General features: G+C 36.0%; 1 protein-coding gene across 3 annotated transcripts in view; it reads left to right on the top strand.

Annotated features, from left to right (window-relative positions):
* Positions 1–12018, top strand: part of phkb (phosphorylase kinase, beta) — an 87950-nt gene that overhangs the window by 6979 nt on the left and 68953 nt on the right. For all 3 annotated transcript variants that reach the window (XM_056248450.1, XM_056248449.1, XM_056248448.1), the window contains 4 exons: positions 410–548; positions 3744–3843; positions 11205–11312; positions 11803–11883. In XM_056248450.1, coding sequence (XP_056104425.1) covers positions 410–548; positions 3744–3843; positions 11205–11312; positions 11803–11883 — 428 coding nt within the window. The remainder of the gene's footprint in view (positions 1–409; positions 549–3743; positions 3844–11204; positions 11313–11802; positions 11884–12018) is intronic.

Here is a 12018-nt window from a genome sequence, read left to right on the forward strand (position 1 = left end):
TCCCCTTCATTTGTGCTGCCGTAATGTGCTGATGAAAAATGAAGTGCCCTATTCAGCCTGATTATACATTAGTAAAGAGAAATCACAGTGGAGGGAGCGAGAGAGAGAGCTAGTTTAACAGTTGGGCACAATGATGGACAAAGCTGTGGTGCCATTTCTGTACTATTTTTTTCTTCATAATTTTATCGTTGAGTAATATACGACAATATTTATTTAGCTTGATTAATTATACATGCAGTGGTATTTTATGTTAGAAAACAGGAATAAAAGTTGGTGTTCATCAAAGATGCGTAAACAGGCTTGGAAGGTACAGTAGGTGTTTGTGAAGACACCTGCTGTTGCGGTGAGCTGTTGATAGTAACACCATAAGACTATATCTGTATATCTGTTTTTCTCTCATTTCTTCTAGTGAAGAGCACCATTCTGAATTATCAGAGCCCTACCACTGGTCTGTTTCCTGTGAAGACCTGTTCCACCTGTAAGGATGCTAAAGTCAGAGACTCCCTCTACTGCGCTGCCAGTGTCTGGGCACTGGCGTTGGCATACAGGTTAGATATTGATTGGCACTTTATGTGGAATTACCTTTTGGTAAAATCTGTGATCACGTTGATCTACGTTGATCTTACATTATGTTTCAATTGGTAAATGTAAATTAATGTGTTGAAGAGACTGGCTCTTTTCTAGTGCTCCCATTTACCACCATGCCTTACTCGCCACTCATGAATCAAAGACCATAAATCCATTATTAATGTGCTGGCTGTTGTTCAGAGTGCTATTATATACAATATATATACAATCATGTGAAAAAGAAAGTGCACCCTTTTGAATTCTATTGTTTTAGAAATGTGATACGGTGACCGTAGAGGAAAAGTTCTTTAGTGTTGCTTTAAAGGGATAGTTCACCCAAAAAATGAAAATGCTGTCATCATTTACTCATCTTCAAGTTGTTATACAATGAAAGTTAACTGTTTGGTTACTAACATTCTTTAAAATATCTTATTTTATGTTCCACATAACAAAAAAAAAATGCTGGTATGCAGTGGCGTGTATACCATCTGTGGCGTCTAAGCAGACAAAGATGAGTTTAACAGCCAGGGACAAAAGACTGAACAAGCTGTTACAAAATCTTAAAGAATATCTATTAGTGAGCTATTTTAGTGAGCAAGACAATCTGTATTGTAATATGTTGTTTTTTTCATACTTGTATGTTGATTCACTCTTGGTGTGAACAGGCCTTATGGCTATGATTTGGCCTGAATAAGCAGTATTGTCGTAGAACTTGGTGGAATAGGCCTCTCTGAATGAAATGGTGAAAATGAATGTCATTATCATAGAAAAAAAAAGCTGTTTTCTTACACTAACGTTCAAATATTTGTGGTCAGTAAGTGTTTTTTATTAAAGAAATTCATACTTTTATTCAGCATTGAACATCGAGTTTTTACTCTTTTTTTTTTTTTATCAAATAAATACAGCCTTGGTGAGTATAAGAGACTTCTTTCAAAAACATCCTTTAAAGGTTGGTGATAAAGTGGCAGCTTTAATCACACTTTGAGCTTTGAGTCAAGTATGTGTACCCACTGATCAGGTGCAAGTTGATCCACCTGCATTTGTTCCAGTGCTCATATTAATGGACTACTGCTTCTACACTGCAGTTTTCTAAGCTCTGTTAAGACAGATTTAGATTGAACTTAATGTCCAGGGATGTATTGGATAGCTTAAAGGTTATAGGTTCAAACTCTGCAAGGGGGAATTCACAAACGATCACCTTTATGCCCTTGAACAAGATATTAGAGCTAAACCTCAGGTTCCTCTTGGGGGATTGTCTAAAGTCACTTTGAATCCAAGACACTCTGACCAAACACCCACCCTGCTCATTCTTTAGCTGGGGTGTTCTAGAACATTTTTTTTTTTTTTTTTGTTTGTTTGTTTCTAGCTAGTCCAGTGATTTGGATTTGTGTTCTGAATCATTTTCCTTCCTAAAAATGAACTTTCTCCCAAGTGGGCAGTATTTCCTTGTGTTTTGTCTTCCCTTCTTTCATTTAAATTGATGAGAAAGATCTGTCATCATTTATTCAGTCTCATGTCGTTCCAAACCTCTATTACTTTTTTCTGTCGAACACAAAATACAATACTTTGAAGAAAGCATATTGTGACAAGGACAAAGAAACTTCATAAAAAAACAATATTATTAGTTTTTTGGTCATGTGGGAGGTTTTGGTGCATGACCTTTTCTAGACCGTGTCTGATTTTGCTTTGTATTGTTTTCCCTACGTAATAATTTAACCAACACTGGCTGGAACAACCAAACATTCGGTTATTGTTTTGTAGGCTTATTTTCCTAATTTGGGCATTTACTCCATCTCTAACAGTTATGGTTGTTCATTCATAGTAATAATTACCGGTTGAATTGAGAGTGCCTTTTTAAATTCCAACTCAATCCCTGAATTGATTTGAGGTAGCAAACATGCAGAATTGCATTTCTATGCAAATAAAATTTCTGTGATTTTTATCCAGAAAAACAAAGTTAGAAAAAAAAAAAAAAACGTGAACATTTTTAGACACTTTATATTTTATATGTCCACTATTTATATTTCAACTGAATTTCATTGTAATATTTCTATGGCCCTATATACACCTGCTATTAAGAAGCATTTTTGTCAATCCCAAGTGGACGATTCGTGTAAACGGGGTCGAATGTGAATGTGTTCCACATACTGTCCACCCATTGACCTAATCCGTAAACATTATGGGAAGATCGCAAGCCAGACTGGAATGAAACTTTATCGCCTGAAGCCCTAAGTTTGGTCTAAAGATGAAAACACACCATGCACAATGTTCAGTGTGGAAATGATCAGAGCAGAAATGAAAGCTGTAGTTCTCTGTTTTTCCGTCATCTCATTTTGCGTTCATATGTAAATTGCGCGAGCTTATTTTGTCCATTAGATCAAAAGATCTGAAAAAGCCCATACATTTACCCGCCTTTAGACCCTCCCTTCGAAGAAATCTGGACAGAAGTGGACAAAAGAGATGAGGTAAAATACCAGGTGTAAACGGGTTGTGTCTCCCTTGTCTTCTTCGACCAAAAATGCATCTTAATACCAGGTGTAAACAGGGCTTAATATTCAGTAGCAAGGGAATAAGTTACATATATTTTAAACATATAGCATAATAAGCACAAACACACACACGCACCTTCCCTCTTTCTAAAGAAGGTCACCAGCACTCTCGAAGCCCAGATCAAGGTTAAAGGATTTATAGGAGGGCGCCCAAGACCGAGACTTTCCGTTGAACTCCTAAGATGAAGTGTTTCTTTTCCTTCTCACTCCTCCTGGTGAGGGTTGTTCCTCTAGAGGACGAAAACGGGGATAAAAATAGAGAGCAGGCGTATATCAGAGGCAGACATAGTCATCAGTCTTCACCTCTGCATATTAGCATTGTCAGAGGAGTTTAATTAAGATGATTCCAATCTGACAGCAAGGCCTGAACCCATTACTTACTCTCTATTTATCTCTGTAGGAGTATATGTGGGTGGTGTGCATGTGTGTGCTCTACATGAGCACTCTTGATATGTGTTGAAGGTTTGTCTCATTTGCATGTTTGCCTTTTTTTATTACTGTGATAGTTTGAACACTTTGCCTTGCTGTAGTACATGGTGCTGACATGCTGCAGATTCTCACTATTTGACACATGTTCAACATAATAAAGTGCTTTACAGGAACTCATGCAGAATGTTTCTTGCGCAGGCGAATCGACGATGACATGGGCCGCACTCATGAACTGGAGCACTCTGCCATCAAGTGCATGCGGGGGATTATGTACTGCTACATGCGGCAGTCTGATAAGGTGGGTCACAGTGTCACACCATAGGACAGAGCTGCATGCATGTCACTCATCTATTCTGCCTTTTTAAAAACTCAAACAGCCTGCTGAAGATCGCTTTATTCTCCTCTGGTGAGCAGTTTCATACTTTTAGACAACGTTACAGTTCTGTTGATCATTTTTGGTACTGTTCTTGTAAGGTTAGTGCCGTAAGAAGCCTGCAGATCAAACGTCCTTGTGAAGTTTGGCGATTTGGCCGATTTGACTGACCTTGCCATGAATTTCCATATGTATATTCCCACTCTACCACAGATTTACTTTCAAAGGAAATGTACACACATCCCACGTTCTTTTTTTCCCCCAACGGCTCACCACACTTGCAAGCAACACTAGGCTTTCTTTACTGTTCTGGGGTTACAGTAAATCTCAGAAAGAGCTTTGCACATGGTGTGAAGCTTTTTTTTTATGGACTCTACTCAATGTTTCAGGGCTTAAAGGTAAGGATTTTTTTCTGTTGCCCTGTCAGTCCAGGAGTTCAGATTTTTTACTTGCAATGCCAATATTTTAAGTGGCTCCACCATACAATAATGGTTTTATTTAGCACTGTACTTTTATATTTGCTTGAAATAATAATCATATTAGATTATTTCACCCAGAAATGAAAATTGTTGTTCCAGACTTTCGTTCACCTTCAAGACACACATTAACATTTTTAATCAAACATGAGATATTTTATTAAAAAGATTATCTCAATTTAATGTCCACACAACAAAAACATTGATTAAAGCACATACATAGAGCACGTCAAATATGGTACGTGGAAGCTTAACCGGACTTGCTGCTTATGTGTCAAGCAGGTGCGTTTGATGTGCGAAATGTGTGTTGGACAATGTTTATAAAAGAATAAATGAAAACTGTTCATTACATAAAGCGATCATATCTCTTCAGAAGACTTGGATTAAACTGCTCGACCACTCATATGTTTTTTTTTTTTTTGTTACTTTTTGAAGTGTCAATTTTGGTGGAATGGACTTTTAATGGAGGGACTGAAATCATTTAAAATGTCCACGTCAAAAAACTGTCATAAAAATATGAAGCTCGGGAGCACAGACTTAAGTTTGGTATCATTTTAAAGAAGACCCTTGGCATATTATTGCTGAAGTAAAAAAAAATGAATGTCAATCCAAAAAAAAAGTTATATAGGTTTTAGTTTATGAAAATTATTTATGAACATTATTAAGTTGAACTCAAAAACGGCTAGAAAATCAAAGCCATTGATATAAATAAGTTGTGTTACAAATTTGAGGTTGATATCTCAAAAAATGAGCTTTCAGTAAGATTTTGTTTGGGCGCAGTAACAGACATTCCCCATTGGATGCCATGCAGCAAAACTCCACTAGTGCACACAGTGATTGGATTTTTGATTTGCAGTTGAGTTTTTCCTCTCTCAATATTACAAACACACACATGCACACACACATATATATATATATTTTATAACACTCATACCAACCACACTCTGACATCCATACCAACACACCCACACAAATATCCTTGCATAATTTATCCAATTGGCTCTATAATATGCCGAAGCAGAAAACAGGAATAAAGCGAGAATTTGCTTTATAGACCAAACCTGAAAAAATGGCACCATCTGATAAAAAATAGTAAAAATTTCAATGGGGCCATTTTTGTCCAAAAGGTGCTGAGAGGGACTATTTTGTGTACCAAGTGCAAAAAAGTTTTTTTTAAGGAAATAGCGGTGAAATAGTCAAATTACAATAAAAATACACACCTGTTCCAAATTTTATACAGTTAGCATTAACACATGCAAAGTGATAAAAACAGAAAAGGCCAAAAATGTCCCTAAGGAGGCACACGGGTTAAAAACAGTTTAATTTGTGTTTTGAAGATGAATAAAAGTCTTATGGGTTTGGAATGGCTTGAGTGTCAGTAATTGATCATATAATTTTCATTTTTAGATCCATATAAGTCTTCTTTAATAGCTGGAAATAAAATAGCTAACCTTGTCTTGTTTTACTAATTGCGGCTGTCTGTCCCTCAACTCTCGCACTGGAACGTGGCAGCAATGTCTGTGACACACCTCAATAAAGAGTTGATTTTGACTACAGATGTGTGAACTCACTCCACAACGTGGATGGCATTTGGGTATTATTTAAGGGTTTTCTCTGGGTTGCATTTGAGTGGCTGCCAGTTGGGCTTTTCTGTGGTTTTAACAGTTGGATGTTGCTGCAATCAGGGTTTTGACAACGTTCCCATGGCGAGCTGCCTAGAGCGACTGTGGCCATTTGCAGAGTTGTTGTCTGATGGTGGAGTCATGTCCTGTTTTGGTCCAGCTGGTACTGTTTTTACCACCAGCTAAAAGCAAATGTTAAGTAATGCACATGAACATTTCTAACCTTTCATAAGTACTGGGATACAGGCCCCCCATCAAAAAGTGTATCCATATGTGGATACACTTTTATGATACTGTTATGAATATGGATATAAATTGCAGTTTGGAGTTCGTTCACAAGCAGCATGGCACAGTCGCTGACGATGGAAGACATTTGCTAGTATTGTTTCATACTGTATTTAAATATGACCTCATCCATCACTAGTTTTGTTTTCTGTTTTAGAAATGATTCTGTTACGGTGTGAGAAACCAGTGCAGGAGTGAACTGTTTGAATGAATCACATTTTTTGCAAACCCATTTGACTGATTAGATCAATAGTGATTATGCCAGTTCTGATTCTAAACAGCTCACTGAAAACACACAAGACATGACTTCTGAAATATTATTAGGCATAAGGATTCTCAGGTTGGTATATGGAAATCTCCACCATCAGACATAGATTTAACAGCAATATTTTACTGGGGCACAGTGGTATTTTACTGTGTCTTATGCCCCAGTAAAAAAGGGTCTAGTAGCGACGCCCCTGGTAATGGATATAGAAACTGGGAGAGAAGCTCCATCAAAAGGATAACACTTCACAATAAAGTTGAATACATTAACATTATAGCCATGGCAGTTTGGGGAGAGTAATATACAGTATACATTTCTTAAGAAATTAATACTTTCAACAGGGATGCATTCAATTGATCAAAAGTGACAGTAAAGTCTTTTATAATGTTACAAAATATTTTTATTATGCTGTATTCTTTGATTCTTTGATGAACTTTATATTCATCAAAAAATACTGAAAAAAATTAAACATGTCTTTTTCACATATATTATTACATTTTTAAATATATTAAAATAGAAAACAGTAATAGTAGTAGTATTTTATGAGACTTGGTACGTGACACCTTTTTTTTTTACCACTTTTTGGTAACACAAACTTTAGGTACATTAACCTAATCTGCAGATCATTGCAGTTTTTTACCGTTAATGAATTGGATGTATTTGAGTTTACCTTATTGGTGATGTGCTGATGCGCTGTTGGTTGAGAGGCTGTTTTTAACAGTAAGAGTAGTCTCATTTCCCATGCAAAAAGAGCTCATGTTAAGTCAGTAAGCTCATGTTTTTACAGTCGGCCATTGCTATAAAGCAACTGTTCTCTCCCGGCGTAGACCTGAGCAATTATGCCTCTCTTGTGTCTTTGAAATTGTTCCATTTCATTTATTCCTGACCCCCAAGACCTGATTTGCAAGAAAGCTTTTCTGTGTCTTAATTATAATGCCTCGTTTATGCAGTTAATTACAGAGTGCAGTGCTCATTAACATCTGTCTATAGCATTCACAAAGTACATTGGGTTTTTTAATAAACTCACAATGCGCTGCAACCGTTCATATAATCTGTTCCCCAGGTATATTTAACAGACGTGTTTACTGTGGCATGCTGCTGATATCACACTGGAAAAAAATAAGTCACAAACAAACAGATGAAAAGCAGCAACAAAGCATGAATGCTGGAATTGTAGTTAAGGCGTGCACGTTTTCTCCTTTCCAGCGTTAAACTGCTTTAGATGTCTCTCACAAAGCAGCTTGTGCTCCCAGTTTTGATGAGTTTAATAAAGGTCAATCCAAAGTCACACATAATAAATCACTTTGATAGAGTCTCTGTTTTGCCAAGTAGCGTGTCATAGAATAATAGATGTTCCTGTAGCAACCGAAGGTTACTCACTACCCGGTTGTGCTTTCAGTTTTTATTGGTTTAATTTTACAGGCAGTGATGACTAACAGATGTTTCAAATGCCATCCCTTGTCTCACAGGTGTCTTTATCGCTCTTCTGCCTCTATCCATGTTTGCATTCGTGGATTTGGACCCATAAGTGAGGGTTTTCTGTTTGGCTGAATCTTACAGCTGTGTTTGGCCTGTTATACAGCTGTGTAACTGGTGTGAAAAGGAAATCATTGTGGGTATCTGGGACAGAAGAATGCCTCTCATGACCTGACAAGAGAGGAGAAGGGAGAAATAAAAAATGGGCCACTTATTTATATCACTTAAAATATGCTGTGGGGGCCCGTGTGTGATGCGGTCAGTGGGAAAGGTCGGCCCAGTTTTCTGTCCCTTCCGTAACTGTAGGATTATAATACGTGAATGACTGATAGAGAACTGCTTGAGATGGCTCTATTCACGTGGTTCATCTCAAGAATCTGTGGTCTATAGAATCACTGAATCACTGTGGTTTATAGAATCAAAGAATCACTGGCTTCTGCGCAAACGTGTATTCGCTTTTTTTTTGTATCCGTGTTAAGGACAAGGTGATCGGGATGTTGTTTGCTATATTGTACCTGCTGACATGTTGAGTTAGAACAGAGAATCCCACTGTGTCTCTTGGATTTTAGAAAAGCTGATATTCTGCTAATGCATGTGTGAAAGATTTGAGAAAATCCTTGGGGCTGTGTTAGATTTATGGGGTACAGTCAGTGTGTGAAAATATGTTGACATGATGGTCCAGTGTCACATCTAGCAGTCAGCTGATATGGTTATTAATGTGTATGTTTTGTGTACATTTATTTGATGACTGATGACCTATATATTACAAATAAAATGCTATACAAATACAGATACAGCTGATACAATTATATATATATATATATATATATATATATTAAAGTAGATTATATCTGTGTATACCAATTAATATATCAATATTATATCAATCTTTGAATTTTTTTTTTTTTTTACACTTATCTCTGTGGAAATAATCAATGTAATAATTTATAATGGAAATCCACCATGCTTTCTGCTTTTTTATTTGTTATTTTGGGGATTATGCCGCATTTTTGTGCTCATTAAATAATCATGCTTATATATATATATATTGCGACCTCATTCTTGACATCTTGGGGAAAAAACCCTGCGGCAGTCACATCTGCTGGGTAGCGGATTGGTTTTCTGTGGTGAGTCAGAGCAGACGTCTTGCCTATCGTCTGCATAATCTTCTTATTTATTTGAGTCTATGACTTGCATCTGATCTGTGTACTATTTATTTATCAACTTCATCTCTTTCTGTTTGATCACCTTTAATTTCATCTGGTATGTTATTTCTTCTTGTCAATAACAGTCTGGTATTTAATAAGCAAATGTTAGAGCAAATAAATATCAGCATCGGCAGCATGTGCCATAGTGTCATGTTTGGCCAAGCGTCTTGTTTTCTTTTAACAGATTTGATGTGTTGGGTATAATTTTTTTCTTATGTCACATCAATATTGAAATAATTTTTGTTTTGTGAAAATGGATGACGATATGGATTTATAAACTACTTTTGGCATGGTGCATCGGATCGTCTCCCATTTTATTAATTTGGGGGATTTAATGTTTTTGTAACATTTTTGTATGCTATGTTGTAAAGGAATTATTTATGTGTTGCAAATTATGTGTTGAATATTTTGTTGATCTGTTGATATATTGATCCATGTTGTTTATTTTGCATATGCTTTTTGGGCGATTTTTATTGTTTATTTATTTTTTGGTATTTTTTGGGGTGTTTTTCTGATGTGGACTTGGTTGTTTGGACTGGATTTGATTGTTATCTGGTGATTAAGTTTGGCAACATTTGTAATGGGAAACACATGTGAAGAAGTCCCCTCCTGGTGATCATTGTACTCACACTCTTTTAAAGATTTCTGGAGAAAGTATTGTATGATTCACTGATGAAGGCTTATTGCCGAAACATTTGAATAATCCAGATGTGCTTTGTTGCATAATACATTTTTTTAAATAATTTATAAAGGAAGACAAGCGAGTGCGGATCTTTTGGTTTTCAGTTTGAAAGCATTGATATTTGTACGGATCTGAGACCCAAAAAAAGGTTGAGCGCAGTGATTCTATCTTTTTTCATTTGGCCAAGCTTCTTAAAAATTAATTTAAAATTTTCTGTTTTTGAATATATATTTTGTGTATGTATGCTAGAATGTCACTATAGACCTTCAATGCTTGCAGTCATGAAGTACACATGGTCTTCTGCCTGATTAGAGAATAATCCAATGACCAGATGATTTTATTGTAGAGTGAATGTAGAAAAACATGTTGTTTATTTGTCCTTTATACATACTTTCGATTTTTTGACTGGTATGCTAAAAAGAAAAGCCAGAACATAATGTTTTATCAATTAAAAAAAGAAAAAGAAAATGCAATGTCCTTTCACACTTCTATCCAATATGTTACTTCCTTCACTTTTCGTGATATACAATAAACTTTATTATGCTGTCATGTGTTGTTATTAAACCCATCCAAACCAATGACGCCACAAGTACCCTCAAATTGATGTATTCTTTCACAACAATTCCTTCTGAATTTTAATACCTCACATTTATCACTTTACTAGCACATTTCGGACATCAGCTTGTATGCAAAAATACTTAGATAAATACATAATTTTAAAGAATGTTTTTTTGCTGTTAAAGTATCATTGATGGCAGAGAGTGGATTATGTGTCCAGCAAAGTTGTATAACAAAAAGCTTAGAAAGAAATGGATGTAGATACTCATCCCGAATGAGCAGAACTGTGCTCCGGCAGCTTCTTAGCATCTATTTCAAGCCAAGCAGACATCTGGGAGCGCTACATCTTTCTTGTGGAGAGATGCATGCATGTGTTCAAAGTTGCTCCCAAACACCCACGCCATCTTAATTGTAATTTGCTGTTTAAAAATCGGATGTGCATTTACCAATATAATGCAATATTACAGCACAGGGATTTAGATGTGATATAAGAGTGTTTTTATAGAGCGTGTTACAATTGTACCTTGACCCCCAGAAATACCAATACACTCTCTCTTTTATTTTCTCACTCTCACTTACCTTAGTAAGCATTTGATGAATAATGAAACAGCCGATACTTTGTTCATATATCTTGCATCTTTCATGGACTTACTCTCCTTCTTTCCCCCTTTTCCCTTTGTCTTTTCTCTATCTCTTCCTCTAATATTCTCACAGGTGGAGAAATTTAAGCAGGACCCGAGTCCGTCCACGTGCCTGCACTCAATATTTAACGTGCACACTGGAGATGAGGTTTACCAGTATGAAGAGTACAGCCATCTACAGGTTATTTCCATCATACATAAACACACAGTATTCATATCAATTGCTATAAAGAGTTATTTGCTATTAGCATGATATTGTCACTCCCAATTCTGCATCTAAAATATAATTAAAACACAATTATAAGTATCATATCTAACGATATTATTGAAAGTTTTGGAAAGAGCTCTTGTAACCTGCTCTTTCAATATTTCATGATATAATGTAGATTGTGTCGTCTCATTCTTTATCACTGTGTGTTTACTGCATTTATGCTGCTGCATTATCTGCTGATTGTATCATTGGTCAACAGCCCATAAACTTAATTAAACCTTTTTGATTAAACTAAATTCAGTTTTGTCGGGACAAGTAATAAAAGCTTGAGTTTTCAGAAAAAAGTTTCTCCTTTTGCTCACCATTACCATTTACATTCATATAAAAATAATACAATTATTATAAAACTGCTGTAACCATAACTATTTTTGAATATTTCTTTCCTTTTTATTTCAAACAGATTGATGCTGTGTCTCTGTTTCTATTGTACCTGGTCGAAATGATTTGTTCTGGCCTTCAAATAATCTACAATACAGATGAGGTATTTCTTGACTGCATGAACTACACTTAAAAAGTACCAGTTCACCTAACCAGTTCAATTCATATCATTAGGTTCTATTATATCCGTTGGCGTTCTTATTATTCTTCCGTTTCTTCTACTTCTTCCTCTTCCTCT

The sequence above is a fragment of the Rhinichthys klamathensis genome, unplaced genomic scaffold (assembly GCF_029890125.1).
Source record: "Rhinichthys klamathensis goyatoka isolate OS25496 unplaced genomic scaffold, OSU_Roscu_1.1 h1tg000055l_1, whole genome shotgun sequence".
NCBI classification, from domain to species: domain Eukaryota; kingdom Metazoa; phylum Chordata; class Actinopteri; order Cypriniformes; family Leuciscidae; genus Rhinichthys; species Rhinichthys klamathensis.